The sequence below is a fragment of the Phyllobates terribilis genome, unplaced genomic scaffold, assembly GCF_046119375.1.
Source record: "Phyllobates terribilis strain yellow unplaced genomic scaffold, ASM4611937v1 Scaffold_1__5_contigs__length_1240528914, whole genome shotgun sequence".
NCBI lineage: Eukaryota > Metazoa > Chordata > Amphibia > Anura > Dendrobatidae > Phyllobates > Phyllobates terribilis.
Window position 1 is genome coordinate 881,690,542 of NW_027362761.1, and position 23,340 is coordinate 881,713,881.

At 38.9% G+C, this 23,340-nt stretch overlaps 1 protein-coding gene across 3 annotated transcripts in view; it reads right to left on the minus strand.

The window, feature by feature from the left end:
* The window catches only part of SYNPO2 (synaptopodin 2), a 448,549-nt gene that overhangs the window by 74,603 nt on the left and 350,606 nt on the right, over positions 1-23,340 (minus strand). For 2 of the 3 annotated variants that reach the window (XM_073639772.1, XM_073639792.1), the window contains exons 3-5: positions 16,968-17,734; positions 7,277-9,414; positions 3,682-3,717 (exon numbers count right to left, since the gene is read on the minus strand). In XM_073639772.1, the coding sequence (XP_073495873.1) occupies positions 3,682-3,717; positions 7,277-9,414; positions 16,968-17,734 (2,941 nt within the window). The remainder of the gene's footprint in view (positions 1-3,681; positions 3,718-7,276; positions 9,415-16,967; positions 17,735-23,340) is intronic. The other variant, XM_073639782.1, reaches the window with a different exon arrangement.

Here is a 23,340-nt window from a genome sequence, read left to right on the forward strand (position 1 = left end):
CTGCTTTACCTTTGCTGGTTATCAAAAATAGAGGGGACCCGAAGTCGTTTTTTTTTAATTATTTATTTATTAGGTTAAACCAAACTAAACACCCTTTAGTGCCACATGAATGGCACTAAAGGGTGGAAGTTTATAATATGTAGGGGGGTTGTGACATTATATTTCTGCAGGATATCTATCTATTCTATCTAATATCTTTCCATCATCTATCTATCTTTAGCTTTATATTATTTTTTTGTCTTTGAGATTTGTGCATAAAAATTAGACGGCATACGGAAGGTCCATGTGCCATCTGATTTTTTACTAGCACTCATTGACTTGCATTGGCAAGTCTTGGCCATTTTACATGGCCATACGCATGCAGCATGCTATGATTTTTCACTGAGCCGATTCCAGCTGAGGAAAAACTCGCAGATGAACACTGTCTCATTGAATAACATTGGTCAGAGTGCAATGCGATTGATTATCACATTGCACTCGTCCGATTTATATGGTAATGTGAGCGAGCCCTTAGAATAGGACATATTCAATGGGTCTGTGTGGTGTCTGAGAAAAAAATAGGCAGCACACCGACTCTTCACACAGATACAGGAATGTAGCCTTATTATGTATAGCGCCGTCACTTAGTATATAATGTAATCACTCATTATGCATAGCACAGTCCCTTTGTACAGTATATAGTGGACATTCTTATTATATATAGCACCATCCGTAATTACATAGCTTCCTCTTATCATCCCTTATTACGCCGCATCCTCTCTAGTTATGTAGGACGCTGTCCCTTGTTATATAGCATCCTCTGTAATGTACAGCGCCATCCTATTGTTACATAGTATCATCTCTTGTTATGTATAGCACTGTCCCTTACATAGCATATACTTGTTATTTTTCTTATTCACAGTGCCCTCTCTTTATTACATAGTCCTCTCTTGTTAGATGTAAACTGACTGCTGATGGAGCTGCATCTGACCAGAAGACCAGTCCATCAGCCTCCTCCATTAGAAAAGAAACTTTACCATGTTCCATCAACGGATATTTCATTTTATATCTAACAAGAGAGGATGCTATGAAATAAAGACAGGGCACTATAACTAACAAAGACAACAAGAGAATCCGATATGTAAGGGACAGTGCTGTACATAACCAGAGAGGGCACTGTGTAATAAGGGGCTGTAATATACATAATAAGAGAGGAGACTATGATATATACAGAATATATAGTCTGTAGCTTTGTCGTCATAAAAAGAGGAGGGCACAGACATATTTCTTGCACTGGGACCCTAAGTTGTCAGTGTCCGCCCCTATGTTAGGAACTAACATTTATTGTTTACACAGTCATATCTTTTATATAAGTTATTATGGTGCTAACATTACAAGGTAAATTGTGTATTTGTCAATTGGTGAATTAAAGGGGATTTTCTGAGATTTTGTCACTAGCAATGTCTCCTGGACTGAAAACACTAAATAGAGGCAAACTATAGTGATCACTAATGGTGGCACAAGAGAATATCTGAGTAGTATTCAAAATTGATTGTTCTACTCTTTTAGGGATATAGAAGACTTTTTATCCAGTAAATCTCAGAAAAGCCGTTTACAATGATAATTTGTGTACTACTAATATTTCCAAATGGCTAATCTAAATAGGCATGCAATAAAAGAAGATGCAGGAGACAGAAGGAGAAGACAAGAAGAGTTTTAATGCTGGAGTGAAAAGTACAGCAAATCAACAATGGAAAATATGAAAACGTGAAGAAGGAAAATGAATCAGAATGTTCCTCTAGTAAATACAGGGATGTAACCAGTGATATTGTGTGGTGGGAAACAAAGAGGTTCTATGATACATTCAGATACCTTTCATTTCAAAGCTCTGAAATAAAAATAGCACTGGGGTGTAGCTATAGGGTGGAGCACATGAAGTAGTTGCCTGACTCTGCCACATATATACAGTTGTGCTCAATAATTTACATACCCCTGCAGAATTTTTGCTTTCTTGGCCTTGTTTCAGAGAATATGAATGATAACAAAAAAACTTTTTCGACACTCATGGTTATTGGTTGGGTGAAGCCATTTATTGTCAAACTACTGTGTTTTCTCTTTTTAAATCTTAATGACAACCAAAAACATCCAAATGACCCTGATCAAAAGTTCACATAGCCTGGTGATTTTGGCTTGATAACATGCACAGAATTTGACACAAATGGGTTTGAATGGCTACTAAAGGTAACATCCTCACCTGTGACCTGTTTGCTTGTAATCAGTGTGTGTGTGCATAAAAGCTGAGTGAGTTTCTGGGATCCAGACAGACTCTTGCATCTTTCATCCAACCATCCTGACGTTTGTGGATTGTGAGTCATGGGGAAAGCAAAAGAATTGTCAACGGATCTATGGGAAAAGGTAGTTGAACTGTATAACACAGGAGAGGGATACAAAAAGAATTGATAATGCCAGTCAGCAGCGTTCAAACTGTGATTAACAAATGGAAAATCAGGGGCTCTGTAAAAACCAAACCACGGTCAGGTAGACAAACTAAGATTTTGGCCACAACTGCCAGGAAAATTGTTCGATATGCAAAGAAAAACAAACAACATCAGCTGAAATCCAGGACTCTCTGAAAACTAGAGGTGTGGCTGTTTCAAGATGCCCTTGAAGAAAAATGGGCTGCATGGTCAAGTCGTCAGAAGAAAGCCATTACTACACAAATGCCACAAAGTATCTCGCCTACAATGCGCCAAACAGCACAGAGACAAGCCTATAAAACTTCTGGAACAAGGTAATTTGGAGTGATGAGACCAAAATTGAATTTTTTGGCCACAACCATAAACGTTACATTTGGAGACAGGTCAACAAGGCCTATGATGAAAGGAACACCAGTCCTACTGTACAGCACGGAGGTGGATCGCTGATGTTTTGGGGATGTGTGAGCTACAAAGGCACAGAAAACTTGGTATAAGTTGAAGGAAAGATGAATGCAGCACGTTATCAGCAAATACTGGAGGCAAATTTGCACTCATCAGCCCGGAAGCAGCGCATGGTACGTATTTGGAAGTTACAACATGACAACGATCCAAAACACAAGCCCAAGTCAACCTGTCATTGGCTACAGCATAACAAAGTGAAGGTTCTGGAGTGGCCATCTCAGTCTCCTGACCTCAATATCATTGAGCCACTCTGGGGAGATCTCAAGCGCACAGTTCATACTAGACAGCCCAGGAATTTACAGGAACTGGAGGCTTTTTGCCAAGAAGAATGGGCAGCTTTACCATCTGATAAAATAAAGAACCTCATCCACAACTACCACAATAGACTTCAAGCTGTCATTGATGTTAGAGGGGGCAATACACAGTATTAAGAACTGGGGTATGTGAACTTTGAAACAGGGTCATTTGGATGTTTTTGACTGTCATTAAGATTTAAAAAGAGAAAACACAGTAGTTTGACAATAAATGGCTTCACCCAACCAATAACCATGAGTGGAGAAAAAGTTTTTTTGCTATCATTCAAATTCTGTGAAACAAGGCCAAGAAAGGAAAAATTCTGCTGGGGTATGTAAACTTTTGAGTACAACTGTATGCCCCAATATTGGGCAAGGCGGGTAAGGACTGTATTACAGATTTTACAAAGGAGCCTCTTAGGCCATAGGAACTTCAAGTTACAAAAAAAGGAGAAAAATCACCAGCTCACCACTGTATTTCGATCCAGTGTGCCCGGAGCTTCAACCTATGAATAGTAAAATAATACCAATGATACTGTTCATAAACTTAGTCAATAAAGGTATTTTTCCAAGTTGGATTTCACACCAGAGGATATGATTTCCAATTACTTGAAAGCCAATGCTTGCATATGTATCTCTAAATGGAGCACACATACTTTTGATAATTAGCATGCTATGAAATACAATCTCCTCTCTAACTTTAACATGGCTCCAAAAGGGGATATTCACTCACAGACTCTACTGGAATTGTACAGAAGACAGACATCTCAGCTGATATGGGGGCTACAGTCTCAAAAGGTTGACATAGTACAGTTGGTAAATAGCAGAGATATTACAGGGCTCCTGTATTGTTGATTACTTAGCTTCTTCTTAAGTGGCTGAGAAGTGGGCCCTGGTGCTTACTGGAAGCAGCTGTACATGTGATATGGCAGCACTATCAGGATATGAATAGATACTAAGGGTGTTAATATAGGCTTATTCACCAATATAACAAATTACCAAATGAACCTGAAAAACTATGAGATGAAAGATGGAACCAAAGGACAGAGAGAAGCAAAAATGTATTTCTTACGTTACTGATTTATACAGTATATAACCACTAGTACTATCTCTAGGATCACATATGGACAGGAAATGTGTTTTCCGGAATTGTGTCTTCTTATCTCATTGTCTTACTAATCGTAAAGTGCACATACAATTTAAATAGCTGTCGGCCAAGTGTGCATTCTTATTTCAGTGGGGAAAGGGAAATAAGCCCAAGATTATACCCCTGATATCTGAAATTTAGGAATAGTCAGGAGACGCTCCTACACATTAGATAAAGGGAAATAAAAGGGCCAAAGATTAGCAGTCTATCACAATAACCGTAGCAGATTTAGAGAGCGCTGGCCAACGCCGGCTCCTACACATTAGTCAACTGGTACTGACTTGTAACAACTTTCATTTAATGTGTATGGTCAAGTTATACGCATTATGGTTACAACCATGTTACTTGGGCCATTTCTAATTTAACAGTATGATATAGCCAACAAAAAGTAAAGTGAAACAATAACAAGAAAGAATAATCAGATAAAGTATATGAAAGCAGCAAAGTGTCCTGTTGACCTTGAGGTCTTTGGTTTAACATTTGTCAAAGATGTGAAAAAAGCATAATTATGGGGGCTAATATCAGTCATCTATGTGTATAAGAAATGTGTCTTTTTCCCATATAGGTTCCATGAGCATCTGTACCATGGATGTGATGCCAGTAGCTACTATAGTCTTGGGTTCAATGTTTGCCCCATCCTGTCCTTTTTTCCATAGATGGAATGTGTGCAGGGTTCATCTAACTCTGCACAGTGACTGCAATGGCGGAAAAAGAAAAGAACCCTCTTAAGGCAAATCCACCCCTGTTTTCTGCCATGTATGGGAAGGCAGGAACAGGGTCAAACATATATTCATATGTATATATTTGACCCTGTATGTGTATATATACAGTATATAGGCCCATAAACACACACACCTATATATATATATATATATATATATATATATAAATATATAGGCATGTTTGATAAATACGCTTTATCGTGGCTGGTGGACACACGTGAAATGTCCAATTTATGGGCTAAATATTTTCATTTTTTAAGTATATTCCATATATCAGTAATGCAGCATAAATTTCATATATTCAATGTTTGCATACATCTTCACGCTTACAAAGTGTTGCTGTATTCTTTGGTTTATATTTTATGCAGTCATAGCAGCTTGCACCTGTTCACACTTGCTTTATTCCATTCAGAGGTGCTGGTATATTTTTTTCTAGTATACTATTGGGGGAGACTTCCAAAATATTTGCATTGAGCATTCCTTCCATCAGCCTATAGCTGATTTTAATTAGTGCTTGATCTTACATACCCTTTAAATCCCAGATCGGTGGATGTGATAGTGTGAACTAGGGCCAGAAGGGGCTACTTATCAATTTACTACCCTAATAAGCTCTAAAACTGTAGAAAAAAAGACCATGATATTATTATTATTATTCATATTGTAGAGCATTAATTAAATATAATTAAATATAGTTTATACTTAGTCTTATTGGTTTGTACTTCACAACTGAAGACAAATAAAGGTGACATGTTGCAAATCTTCATAATGATTTTGGTGTCTAAGACATCTACTGTATATTGTGCATGATATTTAAGTGCCTTTAAATATAAAAATAAGGTATTAATGCTCTAAAATATGAATAATAATATCATGGTCTTTCTTTAGGGGGTTCCATTGTTATTTTTGATGTGATAAAAAAATGGCTTTTAGGAACATAAAACTTGTAAGAAGTGATTCAAATATACCTCACAATAAAATGAAGAACAAGTAATGATTGGAAAAAATGACTTTCCATAAGGAGAGCATATATGTATACAATGTCTCTTACATCATAACACTGCTTACTACATTAAATGGCTGCTGGTAAACCAACTAGTCTAGCTAAAAATGACCAATTTTGATCTGTGGAAGCTACAACTGGTTACAGTTTAAAAAAAGGAAAATGGACAGATAGATGTGTAACTATAAAAGTTTTTTGCTAGTAAAAAAGTATCTCTTATCAACTCTTGTACTATACATTTATAAAATAATCCACATTTGGAGTTGGCAGAGATGGCCACAGGTAAATTGGACTACATTATCAAATTGAAGATGCCTCCTAGGAGCCTTCTATAATAGTTACCTCCATCAAATGTTGCAAAATACTAAAACATTTCCTGAACCACCTGCCATAGCCTATGTAAAACATACTGAGCTCAACCATAACGGATGAGCTTACTCTGATGTATAGTTGCACTTTCATTCATTCAATATGCTATCTCTCCATAACTAGAATTGTAGGCCATTTCTAAGACTAAGACGCATGACAAATTGATTCTGATACCTACTTGAGCCTACATTGTGCATAAACCTTCCTAGGACATACTGTACATTTTTACGTATATGATTTATGACCAATCTAAGTTAATAATAAATAAATCATAGATGACAAACTCACGCATCACCCCCAAATAAATTAACTATGAGTATACTTTGTAAAAATGTCATCATTTTCTTAATATCTTTCTACCATGGGCTCAGACTGATCAGTGATATCTTAATCGCTGACCTTTGTATATATAAGTTACAAAATGTGGGTGATCTGGACAGACAATATAAAGTGGTATTGCAAAATTGCTTTATATATGTAGTGATCAGTAGTCGCTACACTCATTGTTGAAGCACAAACCCAACAGTCCTGATTACTTAATAGTATACAAATGTATGCATCCAACTGGGACGTCAATTACTGACAAGTACTGTAATAAAGTTGTATGTATATGTACACACATATATAGGAAAACCTATGTGCAATTTATTTTTTAAAGGTGATAAATGATTTGGACCCATTTTAAAGGATGATACAATGTTATGGTATTAAGTATAGCCAGGACATATGGCAATGTCAGATCACCACCGCAAACTATTTTTCCTTCTACAAGTGGAAATACATTTCCAAACCGAATACTATTCTTCACCAACTTCTGGTTTCCACACCTGGGCTGTAGCACCAGCTTTCTTTGCAGAAAATTTCGGCCTCGGGGGAGCAATCAGTGTTGCTATCGGTGATTCTTCTCTAGCCTGCATGGCATAGCCCACTGAAGGGTAGGAGTCGCTGGTAGGGGTGAAGACACTTGACTGGAAGGAAGGCTGCGTGTTGTACGCTGGCTGAGAATATTCAGGTGTTGGCTGGGCATTAATGTAAGGAGCATTGACAGGCCTTGCAGGTTGAGCTTGTTTCGTTGGAGGGAGAAAATTTGACTTAGTGGTTTTCTTAGGTACTTCTGCATCTGATGTGTTAGCAGAAGGTGGCTGAAATGTGAATAAGGAAGAGTTAAGCTGATATGGCTGGTGTTTCATTACTTCAAGAGGGCTCATTGTTTTAGTTGGCTTCTTCTTGGCAGCTGAGGATCCAGTCTTGGATCCAGGTTTATTTGCTGCTGGGGGATAAAGTGGTGATTGGATTGGATTGTATGCCAATGGAGGTGGAGCACGGACATTAGATGAATATTTCCAAGAACATGGTAATGATGGAGTTGGAGAGATTGGTCGAGCTGCTTTTTCTTGCACAGTGGTTGAATCAACAACAAATTTTTCCATTCGAGATTGTCTCCTGGCAAATAGTTCTGCTCCTTTTCCTTTTAAAGCTGGCATCTCATAGGCTGGACCTGCTGACCCTGATGGAGTAGTAGGTGGTGTTTTAGGCTTAGATATTTGGCTCAAACTTGTAGTTACCTTAGGTGGACCTCGTGGGGGAGCAGATAAATTAAGAGTGTTTGGAGGATTATAATGAAAATTTGACTGTGCCACGGTGGCTTCTGCAGGACCTTGGCTTTGAAATGAATTCTGGACTGGAAACTGTTGTTGCACAGGAGCAGCAGAAGCAGCAGCAGCAGATGGTGGGATCCACACAGGTGATATTGGCATAACTGTAGTTGGTGATTTGACTGATGGTTTTGGGGCAACAGGTGGAGGTGTTTTTTGCTTGCCACCGTGAGCTTGCATAAAATTACATGCCTCTGCTCCAAGACTGAGGTAATCTTCTTCTGGTCCTGACTCATTGCCTGTACCACGTTTACTTTCTCTATTCTGGACAAGTGTTAGAAGCGCTGGATTTGGGTTTACTTTTGGCTGCTCCTTAAAGGTGAACATAGGTTTGGTGCTCCTACGCTTGGCTTCCATTAAGATTCCTGTCTTGCTTGCTGGAACTGCAATTCTTTCATCTCTAGAAGCAATTTGTTCTGTAGGGTAAGATGGAGCCCAAACAGCTGACTGAGCTTTAGCAGGCACTGGTGAAGACACTTGATATCTTGATTCAGGAGGTGGAGTGACTGAAGAGTAAGGAGGTGGTGCAGGCACATCAGACATAGGGCTTGCTATATTTCTGGTAGGTGAAAATGCCAGAGCTGTTTGATTTGGGGCTCCACCACCAAAGGGTCTTGCTGTTCTGTTTAAAGAAGACTGAAATGAATTGTTTGACTCATTTGCTACAGCAAACCCATTCTGTACCCTTGGCTGACTGTTACTAACCTCTATGTAACTTTTGCTTACACAGCTCTGGGTCTTAATGGTTTGCTTTTGTTGCTGTGCCTGATATGATATTGTGCTATTTACATTCTCTGTGATTGACACTTTCTCTTCGATACTATGTTTCCTCATCTCTTCTTGCTCTGCTGTTATTTGATCCATCCTCTGCTTCCTCCTTGCAAACATGAGAACCCCTTTACCTTTGGTCTCTGGAAGTTCCTCCATTGCGTCAATAGAATTTAGTTTCTTTTCAACCTCTACTAGTCCAGTGTCCCAGTCAAAAGTTACAATATGTGCGCTGTTTTCAGGATCTGATGTGAAATCTTCATCTAGATCTGATTCACTAGCCCCATACAAAGTGACCTCAAAAGTATTCTCTTTATTTTCTTCTTCCTCGTTATCGTCTTCTTCGTCTTCGTATCGATCAAGCTCCCCTGTGCCGTAGCTCGTCAACGTAAATTTCCTTGCCCTTTGTCGGCGCTTTTTAAACATCAACACCCCCTTGGAATTGGGGTTTGGGGCAGCAGTCAGGAGAAGAGCGATACTTTTACATTTAGACTTGGCTTCTTTAACTTGCTTTTCAGAGAGGCTCTCACTTCTTCTAAGCCCTGAATTAAAGAATAAAATAAAGGAAATTAAATAATAAAAGGGATAGTTTGACAAATGGTTATATACTACATTGCAAATATTTAAGCAAAGCATAACTTCAGGAATGCAGATTTGGCAATCTAGATAGAGTAATAGAGGGCAGGTTGGGCTAGTCATAATTCTTGATATGTAGCACATCAAAACAATCATTTTTGAAACTTTAAATTGAGTAAGCTAAAAGATGGCAGAGATACTGTGTGACCATTTGTTATGGAACATGAGGTATTTTTGAAAATGGGCTTTTTTTCTCTGCTCAGTAGTTACATTGTTCAATTTATCCCTTTAATGACCAGGGATTTTTTTTAGATTTGTTCTCAGAGCAAGAAGAAATTAATGGACTGGCGGCCGGCAAAATACATCTGCCAGCCCAAGCACTGCGGTCCCCGGGAATCTGCCCAGGGGCCGGATGAAAGGTCATTGAGGGCCATAAACGGTCCGTGGGTCTGAGTTTCCTCACCCATGCTGTAGGATGAACAGTAGTTTTGGTTGACATTATTCATTTTACCATACAGTGTATAGAAAAACGTGAAAAAGAAATTCCAAGTACGGTGATAATTGGAAAAAAAAGCATTTTGCCATTGTTTTTTACTTTTTGTTTTTCCATCATTAATTTTGTGGTAAAAATGACTTGGTAGCATGATTCTCCAGGTCAGTACTATTAGTGTGATGCCAAACGTGTACAGTTTTCCATTATTTTAGTGATGAAAGAAAATTCTGAAATTTAAAAAAAATGCTTTTTCTTTCGCCATTTCTGAGACCAGTAACGTTTTTTAATTCTGTCGACGTAGCTGTGTGAGGGCTTGCTCTTTGTGCCTTGATGTTTTTATTGATAACATTTTGGGGAACATATGACATTCTGATTGCTTTTTATTACCTTTTTTTGGGAAGAGTTGTGACAATTCTGGTCTCCTGTTTTTTTCTCTTTTTGGCATTTAACATACGGTTGAAATAATTTTATATGTTGCTAGATATGTCTTCTCTTGGACATGACAATACCAGATATGTTTATTTTATAAAGTCATAGCTTTTGACAGGGTAAGCGGGGTAATTTAAACTTTTATATACTTCTTTATACTGTATATATATATATATATATATATATATATATATATATATATATTTATATATATATTTTTTAAAGCGTTTAATTTTTATTTATTATTACTTAGTACCCTTATGGGACTTGAACCTCTGATCACATATGTAGAGTATTCTATGTTGTCCAACTGAGCTGTCACTCAGTTTCATAGGAGGGCTAACATGGCAGGTACAGGAGCCTTCAGCAGGTCCCCTGCAGCAATGTAATCCATAAGTTCCCAATGATCACTGATGGGAACCAGTGCACACACCAGCAATGATGTAATTTAAATGCTGCTGTCACAGATTGGCAACAGCATTTAAATGGTTAAACTGCAGTGATGGGAGCAAGCTCTAGTCACTGCCGTTACAGGCAGACGTCAGCTATGTAATACAGCTGACATCTGCCTGGCCTGGCATGAAGCAGGGTCAGCCTCTGATTCTGTTTCAAACTTTGCTTGGAGACCTATGATGAAAATACGGTGGTTATCCAATATTTATATGTGATCAATTTAATGGAGAAATAATAGATTTAGTCTTTTGATACTTGTGTGCCAGCAGAAGGTAGCTGAAATATAATACAGTTAAATAATTTGTTTAAAGGGGTTGTCATCCTAAGGATAGGTGATAACTTGCTGGTCAGTGGTTGTCCGAAAGCTGGGACCCTCATCGATCAGCAGAAACTTTTATCCCAGACATGTTATCAAAGTGGAGCAACATGTTGGATTCCAAACCGCTGCTCCATTCATTCTCTATGAGGTCACCAGAAAAAGCCGAGCCCCATAGGGAAGGAATGGAGCTGTGGTCGAGCATGGCATATATATGTACAGGCCAATACATGGTCCACTTTTTTCACATTTAATTGGAGCGCTGCTTATTTTTCTTTATCTAATTGGACCTATGACATATGGGTATGCAATCAAATATCGGTAATGACCTATCCTAAAAATAGATAATCATCTCAGTTCAATGTCCAGTGGTTGTTCACAGGTGCTGCTATTCACTTCAATGTGAGCGGAGCTGCCGCACTTGAGAATGACCACTACACCATGTTCAGGCCCATTATACTGCTTATATCTGGCCGCTGTGGCAGCTGCAAAGAGATAAGTGGGGACCACCACCGATCTGATATTGATGGTCTATCCTTAGTGCAGGGGCAGATTTCTTATCCAAGAGAATAGGGATGATTATCCAAATAATACTCTGATCAGAGTTTGCTTAGTGTCAACATAGTGTGATCTGATTCTCTCTGAAGAGAGAACCTTAGCACACTTGCAGGAGAAAATGGAAAATAAAATTTCTCCATCTTCTCCTTTGTGCGAGTCGGCGGAAATCAGGCTGTACTCAGATCCAAATGCAGTCCGATGATTTCCATGCACTCATTGACTTACATGGCCGAGTGCGTTCCGAATATCGGAACAATCATGGGCATGCAGCCCATGATTGTCCAAGGAAAACGTTGGACATGTGCACGGCCCCATAAATTAACATCGGTCCGGGAGCGATCTGATGTTTTGTTGGGTCACACTCAGACCGATAATATGCTCATGTGCATGAGCCCTCAGAATATGCCGAGATCTAAAGGTTGGAAAACTCCTTTACGCTGCCGTAGATGTAAAGAGGTGTTAAGTGTTGAGTCAGAAATCTTGTTGGAAATGGGGGAATAATTGAAAAAACATTTCCAACAATAAGAACAATCCCCCCACACACATATAAATATATATATATATATATATATATATATATATATATATATATATCTCTTGGATCAGAGTATACTATATGCTATGACTGAAGCATTTACCAAGAAAATGTTTGAAGTATGTCTAATGTAACAAATAAATATTAGTCAGTATTGGATGTTAAAAATGTGTATCTCCAAAATACTCCACAAAATGTGTGAAAGTCAACTTAGGGCATGTTCCCATGTAGAAGTGTTCTGTTGAAGAAATCCATCCCATACAGGGCAGCATGGTTGCTATTAATTGTTCTTTAATTATAAACTAATTGTTTTTCTTTGTCGATAACAGTATGTTTGGTTTATTATTAGCCAATGGGATAATATATATATATATATATATATATGTATATATATATATATATATATACACACACACACTGGTATATACAGTGCCTACAAGTAGTATTCAACCCCCTGCAGATTTAGCTGGTTGACACATGCGGAATTAACTTGGCATTGTGACATTTGTACTGTAGATCAGCCTGGAAGTGGGAAATGCACTGCAGCAAATTTTGTTTTTGCTTTTTTTTTTTTTTAAAAGGTTAAAAGTTAATTCAGAGTGTCATTTATTATTCAACCCCTCAAACCACAAGAATTCTGTTTGGTCCCCCTAAAGTATTAAGAAGTAGTTCAGGCACCAAGAATAATGAGCTTCACATGTGTGGATTAAAGATCTCTTTTGCCAGCCTTTTCTGACTATTTAAGACCCTCCGCAAACTTGTGAACAGCACTCAGACATGGTCAACATGGGAAAGACAAAGTAGTATTCCAAGGCCATCAGAGACAAGATCGTGGAGGGTCACAAGGCTGGCAAGGGGTACAAAACCCTTTCCAAGGAGTTGGGCCTACCTGTCTCCACTGTTGGGAGCATCATCCGTAAGTGGAAGGCTTATGGAACTACTGTTAGCCTTCCACGGCCTGGACAGCCTTTGAAAGTGTCCTCCCGTGCCGAGGCCAGGCTTGTCCGAAGAGTCAAGGCTAACCCAAGGACAACAAGGAAGGAGCTCCGGGAAGATCTCATGGCAGTGGGGACATTGGTTTCAGTCAATACCATAAGTAACGTACTCCACCGCAATGGTCTCCGTTCCAGATGAGCCCGTAAGGTACCTTTACTTTCAAAGCGTCATGTCAAGGCTCGTCTACAGTTTGCTCATGATCACTTGGAGGACTCTGAGACAGACTGGTTCAAGGTTCTATGGTCTGATGAGACCAAGATCGAGATCTTTGGTGCCAACCACACACGTGACGATTGGAGACTGGATGGCACTGCATACGACCCCAAGAATACCATCCCTACAGTCAAGCATGGTGGTGGCAGCATCATGCTGTGGGGCTGTTTCTCTGCCAAGGGGCCTGGCCATCTGGTCCGCATCCATGGGAAGATGGATAGCACGGCCTACCTGGAGATTTTGGCCAAGAACCTCCGCTCCTCCATCAAGGATCTTAAGATGGGTCGTAATTTCATCTTCCAACAAGACAACGACCCAAAGCACACAGCCAAGAAAACCAAGGCCTGGTTCAAGAGGGAAAAAGTCAAGGTGTTGGAGTGGCCTAGTCAGTCTCCTGACCTTAACCCAATTGAAAACTTGTGGAAGGAGCTCAAGAATAAAGTCCACATGAGACACCCAAAGAACCTAGATAACTTGGAGAAGATCTGCATGGAGGAGTGGGCCAAGATAACTCCACAGACCTGTGCCGGCCTGATCAGGTCTTATAAAAGACGATTATTAGCTGTAATTGCAAACAAGGGTTATTCCACAAAATATTAAACATAGGGGTTGAATAATAATTGACCCACACTTTTATGTTTAAAAATTAATAAAATTCAACTGAGCAACATAACTTTTTGGTTTGTAAGATTTATGCTTCTGTTCATAAAACCTACTCTCGTTTGCAGTTTGAAGGCTCTAACTTATTTGCATCTTATCAAACCAGCTAAATCTGCAGGGGGTTGAATACTACTTGTAGGCACTGTATATATGTGTGTGTGTGTGCATGATTTTTCACCCAATGCAAATAATTTTCCTCTGGATAGGTTGTGAGAAATATCTTTACATCAATGGCCAGCTTAGTAGCTGGCCGATTGAGTGATTACTTCCAACTAATTACAAAATTATCTCTTCCAACCAATCGAAATCTGTTCCACAAATGTTATTCGAGCTTTAACATTTTTTCTTTGTTGTTGGCTGATATAATGCTATAAAGCTACAATTAATGTTTGGTTTAATATCATCTGGTAAAATGGTAAAAACATATATGGGGCCTTACATTTTCCATCAAATTAATAATTTTTCATTGAAAATATAGCCAGCTTAAAGGGGTTGTCCAGGGCATAGGTGATAACTTGCTGATCGGTGGGGGTCCGACCGCTGGGAAAGGCACTGATCGGCAGAACGGTGAATTCTTATCCCCAACAGGAATAAAAAATGGAGTGGCAGGTCAGATGCTTGAGGCTGCTCTATTTATTCTCTATGGAGCTGCCCAAAAAAAATCAAGTACAGCGCTCGGCAGTCCAATAGAGATTTAATGGAGAAACGACCAAAAATGCTCACCGCTGCTCCATTCTTATGGGGTAAAAGTGCCTCATTTTGCTAATCAAACCTGGTCTTCGTAGTTGGACTGCCAACAGGTGATAACTTGTTTTTACAAGTGGCTGGTTGTTAGGTTGATTAATTTCATTACTTAATTCATTCATTCATTCATTGCTTGTGGATTAAAAAAGGTTAAATAAATTAAAGGCATTCATGCACTTTAAATAGGGGCTATTTTTCTAAGGGGTTGGATTTTGCATATACAAAGGATGCTAATATTAGTAAGAGGAAGCCCAAGTGAATGAACCTTATAGTTTTTCTCTTGTGCTAAATTAATCCATCAGTCTATTCAAACTGGGTTTTCAGGGCACATGGAAACACATGTCAGTATGAAATACATATTAGATACATTCAGTTTTCACATGTCACACAAGATATTCTTAGTAAACCGAGCACACAACTGTGTCAAAACTCTAAGAAGTGCTGAAAAGTATGCCTTGAATTCTTGCCTAAGCTTTGGGGCTAGCTTCTTATTTACAGCCCTTACCTCAGCACTGCATTCCAACAGTTACTCCTGTCCCTTCCCTGAAGTTTATGTGACAGCTTCTAACAGCTGATTAGATAAACAGATCATCCCCTGGCCGGACACTTCGGGTGGGCAGTCAGTGCTGCGTTTTCCTTTTCAATAATTCTGTTGAAAACTGACTCAAACGCAAAAAAGTTTTTTTTTTTAGAAGTTTTTACTAAAATATATTTTATTCAAATATTTTAAATGTAAAAAATAAAAATAACTTCACACACTGACACTACGTCATTTTAACTATTTATATGCACAAAAAAATGTGTAAAAACCCTCCCTATATAACAATAATTACGCTGCGGTCAGAATGAAAATCACTATAATGTATAATATATACACATTATACAGTGGTCTTCGATCTGTGGCTCACTGGCTGTTGTAGAACTATTTCTCCCAGCATGTTCTTACATCCACTATCAATAAATACAATATTCAACAACTGCAACAACATTAATACAAAAGAAAGCACAAGTTTAGCGACAGAAGTAGCAAAATAGAAATCTTCTTTCACCAAATTTATTTTGCTTTTATACAGTGATTAATAATAAATAATATAAGAATTTTCATTGGGATAATGACCGTTGTGGATTGATCAGTCGAAACCAATGATAATCTGTCTTGGCTAAAGAAATTCTAGATCTTCTCACAATCACAACAGTAACAGTTCTAGTGATCAGATCAGAAACAACTATTACGGTAGATAATTGTTCTAGGCGGGGGATTCCGCATTAACTGGGGATAAAATCCTTATAAATAGCAAAATTACATTTTATAAAATGTAACAAAAGTAATGATTGGAACATTCTGTGACTCAGTAGTAGCCAGTGACATAAATGACAACTATTGCCTGTTGCTCCTGAGCTCACTGTCATCTAAGACACATGCAGACTATTCCTCCTTTGCACATTGTGACTATTACCTGTTCCTTACGTCTACAGCGATCAGTAGAATAATCAAGACCTGGATAAATAGACATCTACACACAAAGATCGGTGCTCACCGATTACTTATAAATCAAATTAATTCATAGTCTACTCAAGTTTCAGTCTACGATTTCCAGCTTCCACTACAACCCTAGTAATGTTATCCAGGAAAGTTAAGTGAATATTGTAAAGTCAGCATGTAGTTTTGGACTACGTCAGGGTATTTCTCAGAATAGAATTTGTGTCTGACCTCTAAAGGGATCAAGGCAGAAGAAATAGTAAGTTCATTTCACAGTCTAGCAGACTCACAAAATGGAAAGGATCATGTAGCTACCCAGTGCTCCACATGTTAGTGTCTGTCAAACTGTCTTCTGCAAGGATCATCAAGCTTTCCATCCAGGCGGACTCGTAGGCTAACTGTCCATTTCAACAAGTCTCATCATTATACTTTACAATGAACTTTCAATTAACCTCTGTTGCACGGTCAAGACATTGCATGCAGAACAGATTTCATGCAATGAGATGCACAAGTATCTTATTCTTATTTTTGCAAGTTCTGCCAATTAAAATTAGAAAGAAAAGATTACAGACCGTAGGACGTAAGTGCAAATGTCACGACACTGTACAATAAGTAATGAATGGCCATATATATACTACTTACTGGCGTGCCTGGCCCGGTGTTTGTTAGGTCTGATGTGATCCTGCTGATCCTCCTCGCCTTGCTCTGAGTCTTCTACTGTGATTCCAAAGGAGACAGTAGAAGGAGGTTCCTCCGAGTGCCCTCCTTCCTCTACAGACTTATCACACCCCTCAGCAGGCAAAGAGCTGGACTCAAATTCTCTACCAGAGCAGTCTAAGATCAATTCAACCTTGGAGAAAGTAGTTTCTTGTGCTTCTCTTAGTGGGATAATTTTTGGCTGCTGCTTGCTTGTTATCTGGAATGTTGTAGATATCTTCTGAATAGGTGTAGGAGATGCTGGAGCATCAACTTCACTTTTGTCTACAATGTGCTCTGTGTTAGAAGATATGTCAGCACCCAGAAGAGTCACAATAGGAGCACCTCCAGTACTCAAGTGCAGGTCTTGTGAGAGGGACAGCTGTAATTCCACCATAGCCCCCTGTCGTCCTTCTTCCATTCTTCGCGTGATAGGGACGTCAATTGTTGTGTCACCCTTTGGAGTTTCGATAACTTTAGGAGTAATCTTGTGGCACAAAATGATCTCTTTGTCTTTTTCTGCTTCCATGACACCCGAACCATACTCTGTCCTTGAGTAAAAAGTCTGGCAGTCTGATTCAGAGATTTCATGTTCTTTGGATACAGACTCTGGGCCTGTTCGGATCTGCAGAGTGGTACTTTCTGTGTATTCTTCCTTATTGACGTTTTCGTCTCCATTTTTATTTTCCACTGACATTGACTTACTCGATGACCTGTGGTAAAAGTGAAAAAGAATCACTCTCATGATTACATTTATTCTAAATATATACACATACATACTATAAAATCAGAGTTTTATCTGCTGCAGATCTAGCAGTTCTCTGAATGCCGCACACATCACTGATTGGCAGCTTTTTGCGTACACTGTGCATAGGCAGAAAGCTACCAATCAGTGGTGGGTGTGGGGTTATACAGAGCTCATGTATATAGGGGACTACATAACAGCAGGTTTACTAGTGCTATAGTGATAATCTCCTGCTGATAAAACAGCAATTTTATGAAAACTAAAGAAAGCAGCCCAGTAAGTGAGAAATTGCTGGAATTAGAGTCTCTGTATCTGAATCACGATGCTCTAAGATTAGATGTAAAAAAAACTGGAAATAGATTCCCTTTAAGGTACAAGCCTGAGCATATACAGTACATTAAATGCATGCTAAAATGCAGGGTAAACATAACCTAATAATTCTGGATACATTTTCTGAATTTGCAGAATTTATTAATAAAAATGAAAGATACGATACATATATATTATATGTTATATGACCCATGTATACAGTTTCAGAAATCTTTTGTACGGCAACTAGCTGTTGTGAAACCTAAAGAGATTTTCCACTTGTTGAAAAGTAAGAAAAGAGTGAAAATAAAATAAAAAAACGCCCAGATGCTCTATGATTAAGTGCCAATTGCTGATGCCAGTAATGTGGCACATGACCATGGTGGGCACTGACTAGCTGCAGTGGTCATGTGCAGCCACAGCTTGTTATCTCTGGCAGCTTCTAAACCAAGACACACGAGGAACTACTAGAACGTCTGTACTCTATTGGTGCAGGAGTAAAGAGGATTTTTATGATATTGCATAGCATTTTTTATTATATAAATGGACAACCCCTCTATGCATAAAATATGCCGACATTTCCATACCACCCAACAATTTAAAATCAAATATAGGAACAAAACTTCTCCACCCAGTTTCCAGTAAGCGATTTTATGCAGTTATTTTGGGGTGAATCATTTGGTGACAATTTATGTGGATCAGATCACAAAAATAGAGAATAAATTCATGGGTGTATACATAAGTCTTACATAAAAAAAACCATTTAAAAGATAACTTTTAATGATTTGCATTAAAAATGCCTAAAGGCTCACAATGAATACCATGGAAATAGACAAATCTAAAATAGTGATCCATCTACTACCAACATATAAATGATTCCATCAAAGGGAGGGCTATGACAAATATATTGATAACCAAGGGAGCACTAAATCCCTCACACCCAAAGCCCATTCACCTTTAATAGTGATAGATCACCAAAACACAAAAACACCACTGCGGAGTGCAGCCAGTAGATATTTCTGGTCTGTCATGGTTCCAGAGATAAATAGACCTGGTTCCAAAAGGGTGTAGCACGTGTATATATGTTTTATCTGCATACAGTACCTTAATACACCAACTATAGAGAATAACTGCTCGTGTACGGTAATTAAACCTGGTTCAAAAAAATAGCAGGCGTATATGTGTGTATTATCTGCATACAGCACCTCATTACACCAACCCTGTGCTAATGTTCAATCATTTACCAGGTAGGAACCATATACCACTTCAGACTATTTATAAACAGATATTTTCCCCAGTTAGGGACAATACATAGCAGGTATCATCCCATACAAGATAATATGAAAAATGTATAAAAATTCAGTTTAACTCTACCCTTGTCAATATTCAAAATAATCAGCCAGAAACCCAAAGCAATGTATTAGATAATCATTTGTCACTGATAGCAAAAAAGAGGTACCAACTGTAACACTCATTATAAAGGTAGAAAAGAGTTAACTCATCTTAATGTGTGGGAATCCTGCCTCCCCAGTGTCCTACGGGGTTAAATTACTCCTCGACGCGTTTCCCCATCTTATTCAGGTTCATAAGGAGGAAAAATAAAGATTAGGATTGATGCGGTGTCCTGCTGATAGTCTGCAGGATAATACACACATATACGCCTGCTATTTTTTTGAACCAGGTTTAATTACCGTACACGAGCAGTTATTCTCTATAGTTGGTGTATTAAGGTACTGTATGCAGATAAAACATATATACACGTGCTACACCCTTTTGGAACCAGGTCTATTTATCTCTGGAACCATGACAGACCAGAAATATCTACTGGCTGCACTCCGCAGTGGTGTTTTTGTGTTTTGGTGATCTATCACTATTAAAGGTGAATGGGCTTTGGGTGTGAGGGATTTAGTGCTCTCTTGGTTATCAATATATTTGTCATAGCCCTCCCTTTGATGGAATCATTTATATGTTGGTAGTAGATGGATCACTATTTTAGATTTGTCTATTTCCATGGTATTCATTGTGAGCCTTTAGGCATTTTTAATGCAACTCATTAAAAGACAATTTATGTGGACCAGCATCTTGAGTGCCAATCTCAGCGCAGAGTACACTGGAAAAAGATGTGACACGTTTAATAAAGAAGCACTCCTCCCAACAAAGTTTTTATCCTCTTAATATATGATATCCTCTTAATCCTATATAATATATATAATATGTAATATCCTCTTAATATATTGCAATCATCACACTATATAGCACTGTGTACTTACAATTTCTCATTTTGCCTTTCTACCCAGTTATTACTTCTCTTTTCTCTGCTCTATGTAGAAACAGAAAGTCTCTTTTCCTTGCAACTCTTGGCCCAGCTGCTCCCTCCTCCCCCTGCCAGGGACTTTTGCAGTGACTTATGATTCATCTAGGGAAAATTGACCTCCTGTTTCTACATAGATCTTAAGGATTCAACTAGTCAGATTTTAATCACATGATGTCATAGACCTAATGGAAAAGAGAAGAATTATCTGGGTAGAAGGGCAAAAAGAGCAATTATAAGTAGGTATATAAAATATATTAAGAGAATATAAATTTTGATGGGAATGCTTCTTTAAGAGGCATAACTCGTGTAATACATTAGTCACATTCCTTCTTGACCTTGCAGCAGAAAAGAAGATTTCAGCTATAATTTACAGTATTTTCAGACATAAAATAAAATACATTTGTTGGGCAGAGGGAGACACTAACCATCCTGATGTGCCTCACTCCCAAAGTCACAAAAAGGCCAGAAAAGCTTAAAAATTTTAGATAAACATGTGTGATCTTATTAATTCAAAGTTCTGGTGTAAAGTCTATAATAAATTCCCCTATTGGACTTTACCTAATTCATTACCTGGAATCTTTACTTTATGTGCCAGTTTACTGAACTTAAGTCGAGGTCTTATATTAAAAGGATTGTCTCTACATTTTAAGTGGTTTCATTTGCAAAGTGCTTGTAAAAACAATCAACTTTGCTATTTACCTCTTATTAAAAATCCTCTTCATTCGTGAGAGATGACGAATTCTATAGATGATTTCTTGTTGCCACGTTACCGGCCACCTCTGTACTTTTTGAGAGGAGTTAGTTTCCTAGGCAAGGAGAAAGCGCTTGCAACCTGTTTGCAGGATGCGGCCAGCTTCAGTCCTCTACGCTCCTCTGATGCTGCACATATGGCTGGTCTGAACTGTAAATCTTTAGGAGTGCGCTGCCCCTAGCATATAGGGGGGCTGAAGATAGAAGATTAGAAAAACCCTTTGAAAGATTTATTAATATTTGTCATTGTGTGACCCTCACTCCCTTTCACTTTTGTATTTTTACACTACATCTGATATGTTCTCTATCATCTTGCCATTAAGAATTCTCTGGAGACTGGGACCATCTTAAAGCAACACGCCAGCGTTTTTTTTTATTGCAGCGCTGGAGTGGTGCCACTAATCTACGGTCCCTGCCCCTAGTCTTCTACTTACCAGCCGCCATCTTCAGTTGTTCCCCGAGCTGCCCCGGTGCCACGTCGCCATCTTGTGACTGCAACTTCTGGCTGCCCGGAAGTCAGAGGTAACGATCACAAGCTCTCAATGTAAGTCTATGAGAGAATTGTTCTGGCCTCATTATGGCTCTCATAGACTTACACTGAGTTTTGACTTCCAGCATGCCCGGCAAACACTGGAGCGTTCCGGCAGGTCACAATTTACAGAAGACCAATCGGAGCAGCGCTGATAAGAGAATAAGACGGTGTCTGATAAGTATAAGACTAAGTGCAGGGAACTTAGATTAGTTGCACAACTCCATCGCTGCAATTAAAAAAAACAAAAACACTGGAGAAGTTCTTTAAGGCTAAGTGCCCATGCATCTCCCTGGCAGGAAAAACGCATGCAGATTTTACATGCGTTTTTCCTGCCAGGTAGATGCGTTTGTCAAGCGTTCTTCACATGCATTTCCGTATGCGGGTTATCAAGCGCTTTTCCAAGCGATTTTAGCATCACTTGGAAAGTGCTTGACAACTTGGTCACACTATATAAATCCATGCAACCGGCATGGATTTATATAGTGTGACCAAGTTAATAGTTAAAAAAAATAATAAAAATGGTAAAAAATAAAGAAAAAAACATTATACTCACCTTCTGATGGCCCCCGGTCTCCTTCGGTGTCTTGGGCGGCTTACGGTGGTGTAAAAGGACCTTTCATGACATCATTTAGTCATGTGACAGGTCACGAGACCGCCGACGTCAGCGGTCACGTGACCTGTCACATGACTAAATGACGTCATGGCAGGTCCTTTTACACCATCGCGAGCTGCCGGGAAGCCAGGATGCACCGGAGAAAAGACCGCGGGCCATCAGAAGGTGAGTATAATGTTTATTTTTTATTTTAAATTCTTTTTTTACAGGTTCTATGGTACCCGAGTCTGGAGGAGAGTCTCCTCTTCTCCAGACTTGGGTACCATCCGCACATTGAACCGCATGATATCCGCATGTGCACATGTAGTGATGCGGATATTAAGCGATTCAGTGCAAGTCAATGGCGGCAATTACGCTGCGTTTCCGCAAAAATAATGGACATGCTGCGGATTTTTCCGCAATGATAATCCGCAGCGGAAATTTCCACACCATGTGCACAGCACATGCGGATTATCATTGGGGACCATGGGGCACGTATTACCAAGCGTTTTTTAAGCGTTTTCGCTGCAGAAATTCCGCTGCAAAAATGCTTGAAAAACGCATAGTGGGCACGCAGCCTAAGAGTGTGTGCACATGGAGATTTTCTAAGGGCACACAATGTCTTTAAGCTGCTAGTGGACCCTCAAGGTTTTCTTAAGAGAAGCTGCTTCAGGAAAAAGCCGGAGATCTTCTTCCTGAAGAAGCTACACCAGTAGGGTTGTTGCCACGTTTGCGGTGGCTCTGCCAATGACGTGTTTTGTCTAGAGTTTAAACTATAACTAGCAGAAGCCATCGGAAGAATGAACATGCCACTTCTTTTAACTACTTCATGGTTTCCCAACTCTGAAGCATCTAAAAGACTGAACATGGGCAGGGCAATACCATTTTTACAATCCTGTGCATTATGTTCATTTTTTTCCAGTGTTTTTTTTCTGATGGATTTCAGGCAGAATCCAACTGAAAAAGACGGTATGTGCACATTCTCCAGGTTGGGTAAATCACACGTGGTTTTCAAAATGAATCAATGTCAGAAATCCATGTGGTTTTTTATGAAGTTTTCAGATGTCACAGTTTTGA